Source organism: Zootoca vivipara, chromosome 2 (assembly GCF_963506605.1).
Source record: "Zootoca vivipara chromosome 2, rZooViv1.1, whole genome shotgun sequence".
Lineage (NCBI taxonomy): Eukaryota > Metazoa > Chordata > Lepidosauria > Squamata > Lacertidae > Zootoca > Zootoca vivipara.
In genome coordinates this window covers 5,862,997-5,881,501 of record NC_083277.1, presented here as the reverse complement: position 1 = coordinate 5,881,501, position 18,505 = coordinate 5,862,997, and the positions used below count along the sequence as shown (strand labels likewise).

General features: G+C 46.4%; 1 protein-coding gene across 1 annotated transcript; it reads right to left on the bottom strand.

The window, feature by feature from the left end:
- Nucleotides 1-783: 783 nt before the first annotated feature.
- LOC118081418 (major histocompatibility complex class I-related gene protein-like) lies at nucleotides 784-18,143 on the bottom strand. Its single transcript, XM_060269752.1, has 8 exons — nucleotides 17,982-18,143; nucleotides 15,059-15,334; nucleotides 10,902-11,177; nucleotides 9,202-9,486; nucleotides 8,076-8,177; nucleotides 6,540-6,578; nucleotides 3,979-4,020; nucleotides 784-2,734 (listed from the first exon to the last, which is right to left on the bottom strand). Exons 1-8 carry the CDS (start codon nucleotides 18,043-18,045, stop codon nucleotides 2,589-2,591), a joined length of 1,230 nt encoding a protein of 409 aa, XP_060125735.1. The 5' UTR covers nucleotides 18,046-18,143; the 3' UTR covers nucleotides 784-2,588.
- Nucleotides 18,144-18,505: the final 362 nt, after the last annotated feature.

Genomic DNA, 18,505 nt, shown 5'->3' with positions numbered 1-18,505 from the left:
CCATTTTTTGCAGGGAATCCACTGGGGGCTGGCCATAGTCTGAGCCTGAACACTTTCCATAATAATAATAATAATAATAATAATAATATTTATACACCGCCCATCTGGCCGGGTTCCTCCCACCACTCTGGGTGGCTTCCAACACACATTAAAATACATTAAAATATCACAGATTAAAAACTTCCCTAAACAGGGCTGCCTTTAGGTATTTTCTAAATGTCAGGTAGTTGTTTATCTCTCTGACGGGAGGGCGTTCCACAGGGCAGGTGCCACCACCGAGAAGGCCCTCTGCCTGGTTCCCTGCAACATGGCTTTTCGCAATGAGGGAACCGCCAGAAGGCCCTCGGCACTGGACCTCAGTGTCTGGGCTGAACGATGGGGGTGGAGACGCTCCTTCAGGTATACAGGACCGAGGCCGATTAGGGCTTTAAAGGTCAGCACCAACACTTTGAATTGTGCTCGGAAACGTACGGGGAGCCAATGTAGATCTCTCAGGTCCCGGCGGCCGCTCCCAGTCACCAGTCTGACTGCCGCATGAATAAATGAAATGCTGTTATGATTGATTGATTGATTGATTGATTGATTGATTGATTGCTTTCACAAAATATATGTGCCGCTTGATGCCTTCTAAACTCACACATTTCAATCAAAGGGGAGGAGGAAGAGATATTTAAACGCTGAATTTATTGACATTGAAAACCATTCATATATATATATATATATATATATATATATATATATATATATAACTTTTCAGAAATTGTAAATGTGCAACATGCAAGGAAAAGTCAAGCGTTACCTGCATTTCACCAGCAGGCTCTAAAATTCAACTATAAAATTCATTTTTAAAAATTCCAGTCACAGTGGTAGTGTGGATCTCAAAAGGACACCTGAGGTGCCAAAGGGCAGGGCAAAGAGGTGTGTAGCAAGCAATAGAAGCTGTAAAGTGAAGGTGTCAGACCCACCTCTGTGTGTGGAGCTCCCATAGATAACACCCTTTCCTGGGCCACTGGCACCCCAAGCGTCTGTGAGCAGCGGAAGGTCTGGGACAGCACCAAGATCCACATTGAATTGCAGTCAGGACAATCTGATTTTGGCGTGGCAGAACTTTTTCCAGGGGAGTGGGAAGGAGGAGGAGGGGGACACCTTAAGAGACATGAAAACGGAAGGATTTGGGAGCAGGTGTGTGTAATGTAATGGTTAGTGTGCTGGACTAGGAGCTGGGAGAACGGGGTTCAAATTCCCCCCTCGCCCATGAAGCTAACTGGGTGACATTGGGCCAGTCATTGCCTCTCAGCCTAACCTACCTCACAGGGTTTTTGTGGAGAATCAAATGAGCAGAGGAGAACCATTCAGCCCCAATGGTGGAAGGGTCGTAGCTCAGGGCTGGAACCTTGCATGCAGATGGCTCCAGGCTCAATCCGCAGCATCTCCAGGTAGAACCAGGAGGGAACCGTTTATGAAATTCTGGAGAGCCACTGCCATCAGCACAGAGCAGGGGTCAGCAAACTTTTTCAGCAGGGGGCCGGTCCACTGTCCCTCAGACCTTGTGGGGGGGGCCAGACTATATTTTGGGGGAAAATATGAATGAATTCCTATGCCCCACAAATAACCCAGAGATGCATTTTAAATAAAAGGGCACATTCTTCTCATGAAAAAACACCAGTCAGGCCCCACAAATAACCCAGAGATGCATTTTAAATAAAAGGACATATTCTACTCATGTAAAAACATGCTGATTCCCGGACCGTCCGCAGGCCAGATTTAGAAGGCGATTGGGCCACATCCGGCCCACGGGCCTTAGTTTGGGGACCCCTGGCACAGACAGTCTAGAGCTAGATGGACCCTCTGACTTAGTGTGAGGCAACTTCCTGTGTTGCTCCTGTGACTCTCACTCTGGGCACCTTTTTAATCCCCACCCAATAATACATCGCCCACATCGGCTGGATAATGCGTTCAGCAGTATGAAATTAAAGCAGAGGACCAAAAAGGTCTGCACTGCTGTGGCCTCTTCTCTGGCCTGCGGACTGGAGGCAAGCCCATTTGCCCTAGGAGTTTCCAATCTGCTCCTCTGGGTTCAGCAACAACATCCCGTCTGACCAGGGCACCTAAGGAACAGAGTTGGCAAGGAGGCCGGATGGCTTCTTCCCTGCCTCTGGAGCCCCTGCCAGCAGCACACCTTTTAAAATGTGTTTGGGGTGTGTGATTGGGTTGTGGTTTTATCCTGTGAAGCACCCTGAGGCCTGCGGATATAGGGCAATATAGAAATTTAATAAATGAACAACAATGCCCGTCACAGGGCAACAAAAAACCCTTTCGCCCAATTCAGTCCGCAGCTGACAGCACCAAACCTCTTGGGCAACAGTAATTTGGCCCTTTTGCCTTGCAGTCTCCTTTTGCTGTTCTTTCGGTGGCAGGACGGCCAATTTAAGGTCACTTAACCGAGAGTCTTGAGAGGCTGAAACGGTTTTTGACTCCTCCGAGGTAAAACTCCTGTCACTTTGTTCTTTTGTGCGTAGTCTGTTGTTTTCGCTGCAACGGGCTGAGCGGAGGGGGAGATAGTTCTAGATGCCAACCACGTTCCCATCTCAAAGCAGCCCTGAGGAGCCAGTCAGCCTGGAGGCCTCTCCCCACTGGGATAGGCAGGTATTGCTTAAAGGGAAGTGATTTGAAGCTGGCCTCCCTCTTTGTAGGTCTTTCCTCATTTCTTTTTCTGTGCTGGCTTCAATGTCCACTGCAGGAGTAACCAGAGGAACTAGCATGATGAAGCTGTTAGATGACACAGAGGCCACCTGCTCCAATCCCTTGACATATCAAGCCATGCTAATAATAAACATACTCAGAGCAAAGACCAGAGGAGGCTCCAACAACTCAGCCAAGCCTCTCACTTTAGGGAAGGTGGGAAATACACAGGGACGCTAAGCGGCCCAATCAGGGAGAATAAATCCCTTCTTGTTGTTCAGACCCTGGGTAGAACCCCTTGGCTTCTTGGGAGGAAGGGTCACCTCAGTAGTCTGGAGTGCCTTCCATCAGCTTCGGCTGGTGGCCCAGCTACCCCCCTATCTGGACAGGGATAGCCTAACCACTGTTGCCTACGGTCTGGTAACCTCAAGGTTAGATTACTGCAATGCATTATACGTAGGGCTGCCTTTGAAGACGGTTCAGAAACTTCGGCTAGTGCAGAATTCAGCGACCAGGTTGCTCACCAGAGCAAGACAGTTTGAGCATATTATGCCAATCCTGGTCCGACTGCACTGGCTACCAATTAGTTTCCAGGCCCAATTCAAAGTGCTGGTTTTGACCTATAATGTCTTAAATGGCTCAGGACCGCCTCTCTCAGTATGAACCTACCCAGACCCTGAGATCATCTTCTGAGGCCCTCCTTCGTGTGCCTCCTCCATGAGACGTCAGGAGGGTGGTAACATGAGAACAGGGCCTTCTCTGCAGTGGCTCCCCATCAGTGGAATGCTCTCCCCAGGGAAGTTCGCCTGGCACCTTCACTATAAACCTTTAGGCGCCAAGCCTTTGCCTGACTTGATCTACATCCTCTACCCTTTTTTAAAATGCTGGCTCTTTGGGGGGTTTTTTTTTTATTGGGTTGTTGGTTTTGTTTTGATTTTATGTATTTTATATTTTATGTGAACCGCCCTGAGGCCTTTGGGTACAGGGAGGTATAGAAATTAAATATAATAATAATAATAATAATAATAATAATAATAATAATAATAATATACATTGAATAATAAATATTAAATTCGAAGTAACAGAGGAACAATATCCTCCATAAATTCAGATTACAGCAGATATGGGCTTTGTTTGCACATGTGTGAGCAGAAGTTAATTCTCACTTGCGGCTGACTCCAGATTATTTTATCATTCCTAGAAAGTAGAAGCCCACCACCACCATAAAAATGATCCCCTCCCCACGGAGGCCTGTTTTCAAGGTGGGCACCCACCCCCACCCACTCCTCCACTTACCAAAGAAGGAGCTGGTGGAACTGGCGGGCTCTTGGCTGCTTGCTGCAATAAAATAAAATAAAATAAAGAGAGTGCATATCACTGCCTGTGTTTTAGGGAGGGAGTTCTCTTTCCACTGGCACCTTTCCTCTCTGCTTTCACAAACACACCCCTTCATACCCCATTAAGTCCAAATGTTAACATACGTCTCAGTCTACAACCTTCTAAGATTATACAGTAAAATTATAATCATACAGGAATAATAATTTGGGATGCTTTGCGACCATCCATGCAGTTCTCCATGTGTTGCCTGGACGTACTATTATCTGTACATGTACATGTGCAAATGATTGTGCAGTGCTCCAATATCGCCATAAGTTGTGTTTTCTGTGAAGTCCCATTGGACGTAGCATAACTCACACACCAAGGCCAGCCCAATACATTTTGACACCTGAAATTTTGTCCAGAATGTATAAGTTATTGCTAGAGTGGCATACGAAAGATGAACAAATGAAAAATGTTATGATAGATTGGGCGAGAGATGTGGGACATAATATCATGATGGAGGATTGGGAAAGGTTGTGGAGGAAGAATATGAAATTTACTGGGAGTAATGTTTCAAGAGAGAATATAATGAAAATGGTGTATAGATAGTATCTTACACCAGTAAAATTAGCTAAGATTTACCACAATCAAGATAATAAATGTTGGAAATGCAAGAAAAGTGAAGGAACCTTTTACCACATGTGGTGGACTTGCCCATTAGTAAGGGATTTATGGGAAAAGATTTATAATGAATTAAAGAGAGTGTTGAAAAACACGTTTATTAAGAAACCAGAATCCTTTCTATTGGGTATAGTCAGAAAAGAAATTCCCAAGAAAGACGTAACTTTTTTTCTGTATGCCACAACAGCGACAAGAGTATTATTAGCTAAGAACTGAAAAATTCAAGAGATACAAACAGTGGAAGGCTGGCAAATGAAAATGATGGACTATATGGAACTTGCTGAGCTGATCGGAAGACTGCGCAATCAGGGAGAAGGGACGGTGGAAGAAGATTGGAAAGATTTTTAAATGTATTTTAAAAAGTATGCTAAAATTGAGTATTAGGAGTGGATTTAGAAGTGTATAGGAACTGCAGGTTTAAGAATTATGTTAAATTAGTTGTTATATTGAGAGAATGGAAATGGGAAGAATTTAAAATTAAAAAGTAGAAATTGCTAAAGATGAGCATAAATGAACCACAGATAGGGGGAGTTCGAGGAAGTCCCCTTTTAGAATGTTAAAGGAAAATGATTATTGTATTGTAGGTTTTTTTAATTATTCTTTATGTTGTTTTAGGTTTGTGTTATGTTTGTATTATGTGTTGTTGGTTGTGTTTAATTACAAAATGAATAAAAATTATTTTTTTAAAAATACACTGTGACACCTGAGGCAGGCCCCAAAATGGCATCTCACTCCCCACCAGGGAAAAAGGGGTGAGGGAAGTTTTATATCAAGGGTGGAAGAAGAAAGATTGACACGGGGATCTGCTGCCACCTGACGCAGTCGCCTCCCCTTGCCTCCTGGGTGGGCTGGCCCTGTCATACACCATTCTGCTGAAACGGAAGTGCCTTGTGTTTTTCACTGTTCCAAAACGTTTAGCTTTGGAACATAGTGTGGCTAAAACCTCCTTTCATGATCATTGGGTGGTTATAGGATGCTGGAGACAGAGACCCTGCTCCATAAATAGTGATGGGTCTTTGACCACCTGTGACCTCTGACCTAGGGTTGCCATATGTATTGGAAATCCCAGACATGTCCTCTTTTGGGGGTCTACATGCCCATCCAGGGGGATTTTTACAATTTTAAGCAAATGTCCAGGGGTTTTTTTGGGGGGGGGGCGGGTATTAAAAAAAATTGTGTGCACATGGGAGACCCGGTCTCTGTCTCTGTCTCAGGCAGTTCTGGCTCTGTTTTTTTGGGGGGGTGGCGAGCTCAACCCAGTATACCTGAAGGAGCGTCTCCACCCCCATCATTCTGCCCGGACACTGAGGTCCAGCGCCGAGGGCCTTCTGGCGGTTCCCTTGCTGTGAGAAGTCAAGTTACAGGGAACCAGGCAGAGGGCCTTCTCGGTAGTGGCACCCGCCCTGTGGAACGCCCTTCCACCAGATGTCAAAGAGAAAAACAACTACCAGACTTTTAGAAGACATCTGAAGGCAGCCTTGTTTAGGGAAGCTTTTAGTGTTTAATAGATTATTGTATTTTAATGTTCTGTTGGAAGCCGCCCAGAGTGGCTGGGGAAACCCGACCAGATTATTATTATTAGTAGTAGTAGTAGTAGTAGTAGTAGTAGTAGTATTATATTTTGGGCTATCATGCAAATAAAAGCTCAACAACATGGCAACCCTACTGTGACCACTATATCACAAGCAGTTAGCAGTTAGTGGCTCCTATAAATCTCCAGGGCCAGCCTGATGACTGAACCCTTGCCCACTCTGGCACCTGCGTTCGCCAATATATTCATGCAACATCTAAAATGCTTCCCCACTTTTTCAAAAACAAATACCAACGCTGTTTCAAAGGAAAAAGGAATCACTCACCTGACGTTCTTTCACAGGCTGCTTCCTTCCGTACTTTCTCTACAGAAACAGAATAAGAAAATCAGAACGGGGAGAGGATGGAGCGCAAGAGGCGGGGAGTTCCAAATTTTGGCATTGCACAGGGCACTGCTGAATTGAAATTCCACTGCTGCTAGTTACATGTGGCTGGTGGGCAGCAACTGGCTAAGCAACCAGTGGATTCTACTTTGCTACTTCCTCTTCCCCCCATCACTTGCCCCAACAAGAGATTGCAAGCAAGGCTTTCATGGTACTCATGGCCTACAAGCAACAAACAAACAAACAAACAAACAAACAGGAAGGGACACTTGGGCAAGCAGGACGCCCATCCCTGCTGCTTGTTTTCTCTTGAGAGCCAGTGTGGTGTGGTGGTCACAATTCTCTGAAGTCTCTCAGCCCCACTCACCTCACAGAGTGTTTGTTGTGGGGGAAGAAGGGAAAGGAGAATGTTAGCCGCTTTGAGACTCCTTCGGGTAGCGATAAAGCGGGATATCAAATCCAAACTCTTCTTCTCCTCTTCCCACTTCAAAAAAATATCATTTGGAGTGGAAGCGGGCAAACCCTTGTTGCTCCCAACAGCTGTTTTGCACTGCACAGCAATAAGGAACGCATTCTTGACCAATAGCTCCGACTGCCTCCGAGACCCCAAGGAAGACCTTCACAGGTGCCATATAAGTTTAATTCCTGTTCCCGGTCTCCATTGGCCGGCAAGGTATCTCTTTTTAATGTTATATGAATTGTTGAAAATGTGTTATGGTCCATTGCCCATGGCTGCCATTTTATTTCTAGTGCCCGCAGCGCTTTCACAATATTTGAAATGTCCTCACTGTTCAAAAAGGGTTAGAAAGCCCAGCTGTCGATCGCTACCATCACAGATCTATAGGACACACTGCGACTCAATCACCAACAAACGTAATGTGGACTCAGTTATACAGCTGCAAATGAAACATTTTAAATGTTGTAAAGTGCAATATATGCATGTGACACCAGATGGCGACAGTGAGCTATGCCAAATTCAATTCCTTTTTCAAAACGTTTTCATAGCGGGGGTTTTTATATGTGTGTAAATTCCAGCTTAGTATCCATGTGAAAATTTGGGCTAGAGGTCAGGGATATTTGTGTCCTTGCCAATGTTGCTGGACTTTGGTTCCCAGCAGCCAGAATGGCTAACTGTCAGGGATGACGAGAATTGTGGTCCATATCGGAGTCTGGAGGGCCACAAATTCTCCATCGTTGGCCTAGATGACAGGTACTTGCCAGCCCCTTGGCATTTTGGATCTGGCATTTTGGAACCATTATTACATTATGTAACCCACATGAATCCTGCTTCCCAAACATATCAGAATAGGGGGTAAGAGGCGATGGGGAACAACAGTCAGGGTACTTTCTGGTTGGTGTTCCACAAGTCATTTATGGGGTGGGGGGAACTTGTGAGGGAACTGTCAGGAAGGCTTTGCCATCAGCACATTCTCACTCAGGACAGACAAAACCCAGCAAATCCAACCAGTGTTTACTTACTGAGGACAAGGAAGATCCCAGCAGCCACCGCAGCCACTGCCAACACAGCAGCCAAGCCCCACAAAACAATTCCCAGATTGGCTAAAGGATGGCCCACCTTGGCTAAAAGGAAACAAAAGATATCTCTGTTCAGACACCGGTGGCAGCTCCCCAGAGCCTCATCCAGACACCCCACAATATTTCTTTTGAGGAGAGACGGACCCCTGACCATTAGGTCCAGTCGTGACAGACTCTGGGGTTGCGGCGCTCATCTCGCATTATTGGCCGAGGGAGCTGGCGTACAGCTTCCAGGTCATGTGGCCAGCATGACAAAGCCGCTTCTGGCGAACCAGAGCAGTGCACGGAAACGCCATTTACCTTCCTGCTGTAGCGGTTCCTATTTATCTACTTGCACTTTGATGTGCTTTCAAACTGCTAGGTGGGCAGGAGCAGGGACCAAGCAACAGGAGCTCACCCCGTCGCAGAGATTCGAACCGCCAACCTTCTGATCAGCAAGCCCTAGGCTCTGTTGGTTTAACCCACAGTGCCACCCATGTCCCCCAGCACCACCCACATCCCCCTTGAGGAGATGCACTGCGTACCAAATCTGAGACCTCCCATGCACAAAGCAATGTGCTATGGCAGTGCTCTCTAGAATGCCCTTCCCCTCTAAGGCAACCCATCGCTCACCATTACATGGCTTCAGAGAAGACCAGACGTACCTATGATCAGGAGTGGCATTCAGCAACCTCAGGGAACACCACAAAATTATATCAATAAAACCGGCAAGATTTCTCACCTCCCAGAGACAGTCCCTCTCCTTCCCATGATTACTCTTCAAACTCCGCTCTTTGAACACTACGCCCTCCCCACTTCCCTGAACCTTAATCACATCTCCTCCTTTGCACCCCAAAGTATGGACGGTGTCACATGGCTTATTAGTCTACGATAGCGCTGGAGTCCCTCGTCCAACTCTGGGTGGACGTATTCCTCCTAGAATCCAGCAAAGAAGGCCATCGAAGAAGTTGGATGGTCATCTGTCATGGATGCTTTAGCTGAGATTCCTGCATTGCAGGGGGATGGATTTGATGACCCTTGGGGTCCCTTCTCTGATTCCTCCTCCTGCCCCTCTCCTGTCGTTTCTCACCAGGCTCCTCCCAGGCCAAGACCAGAGGCTTTGTTAGGCTGGCATGCTCTATGTGGCAATAATAGCGGTTCCTGTCCTGGGGGTCCACGTTAATGCTGAGCCAGGCGTGGTAGGTCCCGTTGGAATTGGGAGCGACGTCCCTGCGGAAAGTGGCATGCTCCATGACCTCCCCGTCCTTCCTCCAGGTGGTGTTGATCTCTCTGGGGTAGAAGCCATAGGCCTGGCAGATGAGGGACTCCTGGCTGTCTGGAAGGGCCTGCCGCGTCACCTTCCCCACTGGGAGCTCTGCGAAAAACAAAAGAACCTCTCCAGTAGCTGGCAGGATGGATGGTGCAGTTCACGTGGTCATCCAGCGTCATCCTGACCTGAGATTTGATTACTGATGCCTTCAACATCCCCAAGAGATGACAAGGTCAGAAGAGAGAGATTATCAGCTTCCCTTGTGTTTCGTCAGACTTAAAAATCCCTGTCCTCCACAAATATGCTTAAGATCTTTGTGGGGAATATCATCAATAGATGCACAGGCTCAGTTATGAATTCACCCATGACTCAGGTTGATTACATCCCTATACCTGTTCCCATAGATGCTCCACTGTGGGGGAAAAACCAAAGTTGTCCATTTTAAAAAGAAATTATTCAGACGACCCCCCCCCCATGGGTTCCCTGCTATGGGTCTGTGATACCCAAAGCAATCTGAAGCTGCTGTGTGGCAGTTGCAGTCTCTGAAGGTTCCCACTTCCCCACAGAAAGTCCAGGGTTTTCCCCAAGCAATCTGAGACTGTGCCTGCATGAAGCTAACTTCTCATCTGCCCTCTCCATCCCTCTGCTGCTTCTTTGAGACCAGGGAGGAGGGGAGCTGGTTGCAGCTGGAGGGTGAGACTCCCTGGATTCTTACTTCAGCAGCCTGCCTCACTTCTGTCTCTTCTCCAGCCTCTGATTTTGGACTGCTCTTTGCCACAGACTCTCCCAGCTCACTAAGCCCTGTTACCTATTCGGCTTCTGACACATCCTCCCTGTCTCCTCCCTTTGACCGCTCATCATTGTCCTACCACCAATCCCCAGGCTCTGAGCCTTCTTCCCTTGAGGGTTCCTTAGCTGGTTCCTCCCACCATTCCTCTGCATCCAACCAGCCCAACACACCCAAATACCCAAAAACATGCCTCATTTATTTATTTTTACCAACCACACCCACTTTTTATGCTTTGACCACACCCATTTTGACACAGTCAGGTGACCCCTTCAGCTCCATGGGTCAATGTGTCCCTCTGACCCAAAATTATCAGCCACCCCTGTTCTAGGCATATTTTGGCTGGCTTGTTTGTTTAATCACCAACCACACACTGTAGCCTGAAGTGATCCACTCCCAGACTTCCTTCCTGCACAAAACTGAGTTTTGGTCTGGAATGTGATGGGGGTGGGGTGGGGGGTGGAGAAGTGGGTAGTGAAATTGCCACTCCACCCTCCAACTAGAAAGGAGATTCAGACTCAACATCAGGAATAACTTTCTGATAGCAAGAAGGTGGTGGACTCTCCTTCCTTTGAGGTTCTCAAGCAGAGGTTGGATCCATCTGTCATAGATGCTGTACCGGTAGCTGAGATTCCTGCATTCCAGGGGGTTGGACTCAATGACCCTTGAGGGTCCTTTCCAACTCTACAATTTGATGCATTAGCCCTCCTCCCCACTCCCATTCCCATTTCACCTGTCCTCAGCAGAGTCTCATTCCCATAGTCCAGGTATCTCTGCAGCCACTCAATGCATTCCTCCTCCAGGTAGCGCTTATAGTGCTGGTTCTGGTCCAGGTTAGGATGCCACTTCCTCTCGGTCACTCGGGCCTCCGTATCGGCTGCTGTCCAGGTGAGGGTCTCCTTGTCAAAAGTGAGGAAGTCCCTCCCATCGTAGCCATACCGGTAATACCCTTCTTTGTGCCCGTCTGGGCTCAGCTCACAGCCGTACATGAGCTGCAGTGTGTGAAAGCCTGAAAAGAGGGGGGCAACAACACCAGAGCAAGATTGTTACCCCATGTTAAGCCCCACAAAGCCCTTGCCTCGCCTCAGGTTTGAGAAAATTCTGAGGAAACATTAGGAAGAACTTTCTGACAGGAAGAGCTATTTCAGAAGGTAGTGGAGTCTCTTTCCTTGGACGTTTTTAAACAGAGGTTGGGGGACCACCTGCCAGGGACTCTTCAGCTGTGATTCCCGCATTGCAGGGGGTTGAGCTGGATGACCCTTGGGGTCCCTTCTAACTCTATGATTCTATAAGAGCCAACGTGGTGTAGTGGTTAAGAGCGGTAGACTTGTAATCTGGTGAACTGGGTTCGCGTCTCCGCTTCTCCACATGCAGCTGCTGGGTGACCTTGGGCTAGTCACACTTCTTTGAAGTCTCTCAGCCCCACCCACCTCACAGAGTGTTTGTTGTGGGGGAGGAAGGGAAAGGAGAATGTTGGCCGCTTTGAGACTCCCTTCGGGTAGTGATAAAGCGGGATATCAAATCCACACTCCTCTTCTTCTATAAAAGCCCGAACCCAACAAAAAAGTGACATTTAATCCTATTAAACATGGATCCCCAGACCAGATTAATCAAGACAATCCCTAAAATCCTGAACCTATAAAACCCCTATTTGTGCATCTCATCACAAACACACCCCAATTCTCTCCCCAATAGATTCTCCCAACTGCTGGAGGGGTGGGGTTTGTACTTCTGTCAATCCTGAGCAGGACTCAATTTTAAGACACATCCCTCACTTTCCAGGTTTGAGTGTAGGGCGGTTTAGACATTTACCCCCCAAAATGCTTTATTTAAATGCTTATTCCACATCTCCCCACCCACTCTTAACATGCCCTTTAGGTCCACGCTTGGTAAATGAAAATCTGCACTCCCCACCCTGCAGAAGAAATGAGTGTGCAGGTATTTCTTTATGTTTGTACTTATTGTTAAAGCTCTTGCACCTCACCAGGGTGCAAGTCTGGACAGTGTGTCTGGAGGTTCTGGGCTGCACAGGCAACAACAACAACAATAATGTTAAAATTTATATCCCACCCATTATATATATACATATACAGTGGTACCTCTACTTACGAATAACTCTACTTACGAATGTTTCTACTTACGAACGGAGCTCCGTCCGCCATCTTGGATGCGGTTTAGATAGGATTTTTTTCTACTTACGAACTTTTAGATAGGGTTGCTTCGACTTACGAATTTTTTCTCCCAATGCGTTCCTATGGGATTTGACTTACAAATTTTTTCGACTTACGAATGTGCGTTCGGAACGCATTAAATTCATAAGTAGAGGTACCACTGTGTGTATATATATATATATATATATATATATATATATATATATATATATATAACCAATAAATCAATAGAAACCAATAATAACAATAACAGCCATAAGGTAAAGGACCTCTGGACGGCTTTCAGGCTGAGGGAGCCGGCGTTTGTCCACAGACAGCTTTTCCTGGTCATGTGGTCACCATGACTAAACCCCTTCTGGCGCAACGGAACACCATGATGGAAACCAGAGCGCGTGGCAGCGCCGTTTACCTTCCTGAGGCAGCGGTACTTATTTATCTACTTGCACTGGTATGCTTTTGAACTGCTAGATTGGCAGGAGCTGGGAAGAAGAGGAGGAGGAGGAGGAGGAGGAGGAGGAGTTTGGACTTGATATCCCACTTTATCACTACCCTATGGAGTCTCAAAGCGGCTAACAATCTCCTTTCCCTTCCTCCCCCACAACAAACACTCTGTGAGGTGAGTGAGGCTGAGAGACTTCAGAGAAGTGTGACTAGCCCAAGGTCACCCAGAAGCTCCATGTGGAGGAGCAGGGAAGTGAACCCAGTTCACCAGATTACGAGTCTACCACTCTTAACCACTACACCACACTGGGACAGAGCAATGGGAGCTCACTCCCTTGTGGGAATTCAAACCTCCGACCTTCCAATTGGCAAGCCCAAGAGGCTCAGTGGTTTAGACCACAGCACCACCCACATCCCTTAACAACAACAACAATACCGGTAATAATACAAATTAGGCACGCACACCCCTTGGCCTCACTTATGTGGTCCAAAGGAAAGCAGAGCAGGAAGTTTGGCACCAACTTGGCTGCAGGTGTTGCCAGTAGGAGTCACACAAGGTGCCACCCAACTGCCTTGGGGACTATGCTCTGGATTGTGTATGGTTTATTCCTTAGCCTTTTCTTCTCCTGCAAGGCAGTGGAGGTTTAGGATCAGAATTCTCCTTCTCCTACATGGGCTCCCTTCCCAGGTGGATGAGCCCCATCTGCCCCACATTTTCCTCTACAGCACATGCACAAACCACCTTCTTGTCTGTTGGACCCACTACCTGTACTGGTCTCAGTCCGCCGGAGACTGTCTTTGCATGCAAAGGTGAGTCCCTAACTCACCGAGGTTTTGAGAACCATCGGCTCCCCTTACCTGATTTGGCCGCCCAGTCAAAGCCGTTCCCAGGATTGTGGCTGCTGTCGCAGGCTGAAAGCTTCTAGGAGCCACAGGTGAGAGCTGAGTGCAGGGTGGGGACCAAAGGTGGACAAACGACCCCAGAAGGAGCATGACTGGCAGAGAGAAAGAAGCTTATCCCTGATTAGGAATCACTATTTCTCCCTCTACTGGTTTTCCCAGTAGTGATGTATGGAAGTGAGAGCTGCCGGACCATAAAGAAGGCTGATCGTCGAAGAATTGATGCTTTTGAATTATGGTGCTTGAGGAGACTCTTGAGAGTCCCATGGACTGCAAGAAGATCAAACCTATCCATTCTGAAGGAAACCAGCCCTGAGTGCTCACTGGAAGGACAGATCCTGAAGCTGAGGCTCCAATACTTTGGCCACCTCATGAGAAGAGAAGAATCCTTGGAAAAGACCCTGATGTTGGGAAAGATTGAGGGCACTAGGAGAAGGGGACGACAGAGGACGAGATCATAGAATCATAGAATCATAGAGTTGGAAGAGACCACAAGGGCCATCCAGTCCAACCCCCTGCCAAGCAGGAAACACCATCAAAGCATTCCTGACAGATGGCTGTCAAGCCTCTGCTTAAAGACCTCCAAAGAAGGAGACTCCACCACACTCCTTGGCAGCAAATTCCACTGCCGAACAGCTCTTACTGTCAGGAAGTTCTTCCTAATGTTTAGGTGGAATTTTCTTTCTTGTAGTTTGAATCCGTTGCTCCGTGTCCGCTTCTCTGGAGCAGCAGAAAACAACCTTTCTCCCTCCTCTATATGACATCCTTTTATATATTTGAACATGGTTATCATATCACCCCTTAACCTTCTCTTCTCCAGGCTAAACATACCCAGCTCCCTAAGCCGTTCCTCATAAGGCATCGTTTCCAGGCCTTTGACCATTTTGGTTGCCCTCTTCTGGACACGTTCCAGCTTATCAGTATCCTTCTTGAACTGTGGTGCCCAGAACTGGACACAGTACTCCAGGTGAGGTCTGACCAGAGCAGAATACAGTGGTACTATTACTTCCCTTGATCTAGATGCTATACTCCTATTGATGCAGCCCTGAATTGCATTGGCTTTTTTAGCTGCTGCATCACACTGCTGACTCATGTCAAGTTTGTGGTCTACCAAGACTCCTAGATCCTCCTAGATGGTTGGACAGTGTTCTCGAAGCTACGAACATGAGTTTGACCAAACTGCGGGAGGCAGTGGAAGACAGGAGTGCCTGGCGTGCTCTGGTCCACGGGGTCACGAAGAGTCGGACACGACTAAACGACTAAACAACAACAACAAAATTTCTCCCTCTCAAGTCACCATCTCCTGCCCCTGGAAGGGACAAATGTGGCAGAGAGAGAGAGAGAGAGAAACTGAGCTCCCTTTCTGCCCTCCACTCACCTTTGCTCTGATTGTATTGATCCTGTAGGTTCAGCAGGTACTGGCTAAATTTCATATCCAGTTTGAGGAATTCCTGGGTGATCTTTTCCCAGTACTGAGCATTGTCCTTCCCTGCTTTCAATATCCAGGAAACTTGGTGCACAGTCTTCTCAGTTTCGCTGTCGTACTTAACAATGGGCTGGTCGTCCACATACCCCACAGCAATGAACGAGGGCAGCCCCTGACTGGGCCCTGACACCCCCGTGCATAGGTAGTGCATCGAGTGACTGGAGCAGCCTAGAAAGGACACAGAGAGGGGATGGGGGGGGGAGTTTCATATATTTATTTGTCATCATACTCTATTTTATTTGCCAAAGCACAGAAAAAATGAAGCAGAGAAACACGTGAAAAACCGGGCAAGTAGGCAGTTAAATGTATCAAATTTTTCAAGTGCTTTTCTTTTTCATCTTCTTTGTTTGTAACAGGGTGGATTTGATTTAAATCAAATTGATTTAAATCACGATTTAAATCAGGAAGACTTGATTTCAATCTTTCTTTCTTTTTTACAGGAAGACTCATTCTTGCTGGTATAATCTTAATATTTACAACCAGATGAAGGTTTCATTTTTGGAATAATAAATTTTCAGAGTAGTTTTTACAGTTATATCAAAAATTACTGATTTGGTTATACTATTAGAAATACATAGACAGATAATTATGAAATTATTGTGAGGTTTAATAAGTTAACTGCTTATATTTGGACAACTTTTCTGCTCTACTTTACTGTAAGGAGAAAAATCATCATTTCCTTAATAACAATTTAAGCAATTTATTTAACTAAAACAATAACATTATAACATATGTATCCATGTTTGTTAACTGGTGGTTAAACAATTTTTTAAAAAACAAACACGTTAGACTAAATTTTAGCACACATGAAAAAATTAAAACAAATCCTTATTTCCTTATGATAAGCCTTTGGACTATAATGTAACTTAAAAAGAAAACTATATTTAAAAAGATTTTCCCTCCGAAAGCATTTTATTTTAAAAATCTGATTTAAATAAAACAAATCTGACTTAAAATTTTTTAAATCCGATTTAAAAAAACAAACACAACACCTTTGACATTTATCCACCCTGGTTTGTAATAACTAATACCTAATAACCAATATTCTAAAAGCTTCAGTGAGTTAATCAATAGACGTCTCAAAGTATTCCCAACGAAGCCTAAGGCATTTATATTTTCTTGCAACTTGTTCCACCAGCATACGATTTTTAAAAGCCAAAGTTTCAACAAAATGATCACAATTTTGTCTACCCTCTCTGATTGGGATCATATTAGCAAGTTTACAACAATGCAGACTAACCTCCCAATATTTAGTCAGCTAATCAGTGAGAGGTGGGGATCAGGTTTTATTCCACTTTAAGCAATGATTATATAGGCTGGGACCATCATCTCCCCATCACTTGTGGGTCAGGTATCTTTCATACTGCTAAACAAAAAATCTAATGAGCCCATGGCTTTGCTGACTTCAATGTCTTTAGTAACACCAACCCAAAGCTTCCTTATAAAAATATTTATTTATTTATTTACAATGATTTTTTAAAAAAAACTAAGTTGCTTTTATTGGTCACAATGACCAGGTTGGGCCCTCCACTTGCTGGGGTTCTTAAGTGGGGAGAGGGCAGCTGTGGCTGTCAGGTCCTGCTTTGGGGGTTCCCACTGGGATATCTCCGGGGGGGGGGCGGGGCGGTGGCGCTCGGAGACCACAATCCTGGACTATGAAGACTCCCCTCTGGCTTGATCTCCCCATTTAATCCCAGACTCGCTTTTTTGGGGGGGAGGAGAGAGAGAGCAGGTCTTCAGAACAACAGGAGTAGTATCTCCTGCAGATGAGAATATCAGGAGGAGGAAGATCATCAGAGATCTACAGCCTCTCCTGGACAATGACAGCTCCCTTTCTCAAGCTCTGGGAGGAAGACCTTTCATTGCCTACAGACAGCCACCCAATCTTAAACAACTCCTCACCCACAATAATACAACCACCATACTTAACATGGACACTGGTACCAGAGCCTGCAATAAACCCAGATGCCAACTTTGCTGCCACATACACCCAGACAATACCATTACTGGCCCCAACAACATCCAACATACCATCTCAGGACTATTTAATTGCTCATCCTCTAACATTGTGTATGCCATCAAATGCCAACAGTGCCCTTCAGCTCTCTATATTGGACAAACAGGCCAAACCCTACGCCAAAGGATAAATGGACATAAATCTGACATCAGGAACCAGAAGACAGAAAAACCAGTAGGAGAACACTTCAATCTCCCAGGACATTCTATACAAGATCTCAAAGTAGCTGTCTTACTACAAAAGAATTTCAGAAATAGACTGGAAAGAGAAGTTGCTGAATTGCAACTTATCACCAAGCTCAAAACCATGGAGGGACCTGGTTTGAACAGAGATATCGGGTTCTTATCTCATTATACATGATACCGGTAAGCGATCTTCAGCCATCTCCACCCTTGCTTTTTCATGCAAAACCATTTGCAGTCGTTTCCGGTCATCAACAGCTATCAGTCAGTCAATCACCCATTTCCACCACCCTTCTGAGTGATCCCCCCTCCCCATCCCCACCCCTCCCCACCCCTTCTCTACATAAGTGCCTGGAAACTTCCATTTCACTGTATCTGAAGAAGTGTGCATGCACACGAAAGCTCATACCAAAATAAAAACTTAGTTGGTCTTTAAGGTGCTACTGAAGGAATTTTTTTATTTTACTTAGGAGGAGGAAGGAGAGACTCCGGCGGAAGCAGACTAGAAAGCGGACTGGGTTCGGATTAAGCGGTGGGCAACCCCTCCGTTCTCTTTTTATTGCCCACCCACATTCTGCCCATCCCGACTTGTGGCACTCGGGGGGGGGGTACTCACCGAAGCAGCCCCCCAACAGGAACAAGAGCGGTCCCCACCGAGGCAGGAGCAGCAGCAGCCCCATCGGGCTCCACCCTCGCCCCCCTCAAAGCCCCCTCCTGCCAAGAGGAGGAAGGCCGCCCCCGCAATCCAGAGCAAAAGGCGAGATGGGCGAGGCCGAGATGGATATTCGCCCAATGGGGAGCTGCAGTGGGAAAGTGAAATTAAAAGTTCTCAGCAGGATGACGCATTTGCGGGGGAGGGGAGGGGAACGTCAGGCAAGGAGGGGAGTGCACGGCGTGGGTGGGAAATGTTGTTGTTTAGTCGTTTAGTCGTGTCCGACTCTTCGTGACTTCATGGACCAGAGCACGCCAGGTACTCCTGTCTTCCGCTGCCTCCCGCAGTTTGGTCAGACTCATATTCGTAGCTTCAAGAACACTGTCCAACCATCTCGTCCTCTGTCTCCTTGTGCCCTCCATCTTTCCCAACATCAGGGTCTTTTCCAGGGAGTCTTCTCTTCTCATGAGGTGGCCAAAGTATTGGAG

What these genes read in the sequence shown, in the direction of transcription:
- LOC118081418 (XM_060269752.1), bottom strand. Translation starts at nt 18,045, where the DNA reads ATGGGGCTGCTGCTGCTCCTGCCTCGGTGGGGACCGCTCTTGTTCCTG. An exon ending in TCAATACAATCAGAGCAAAG is followed by an intron (nt 11,178 to 15,058) that starts GTGAGTGGAGGG and finishes CCCTCTTTTCAG; the next exon opens with GCTTTCACACACTGCAGCTC. An exon ending in TTCCACCAGCTCCTTCTTTG is followed by an intron (nt 2,735 to 3,978) that starts GTAAGTGGAGGA and finishes TTACTCCTGCAG; the next exon opens with TGGACATTGAAGCCAGCACA.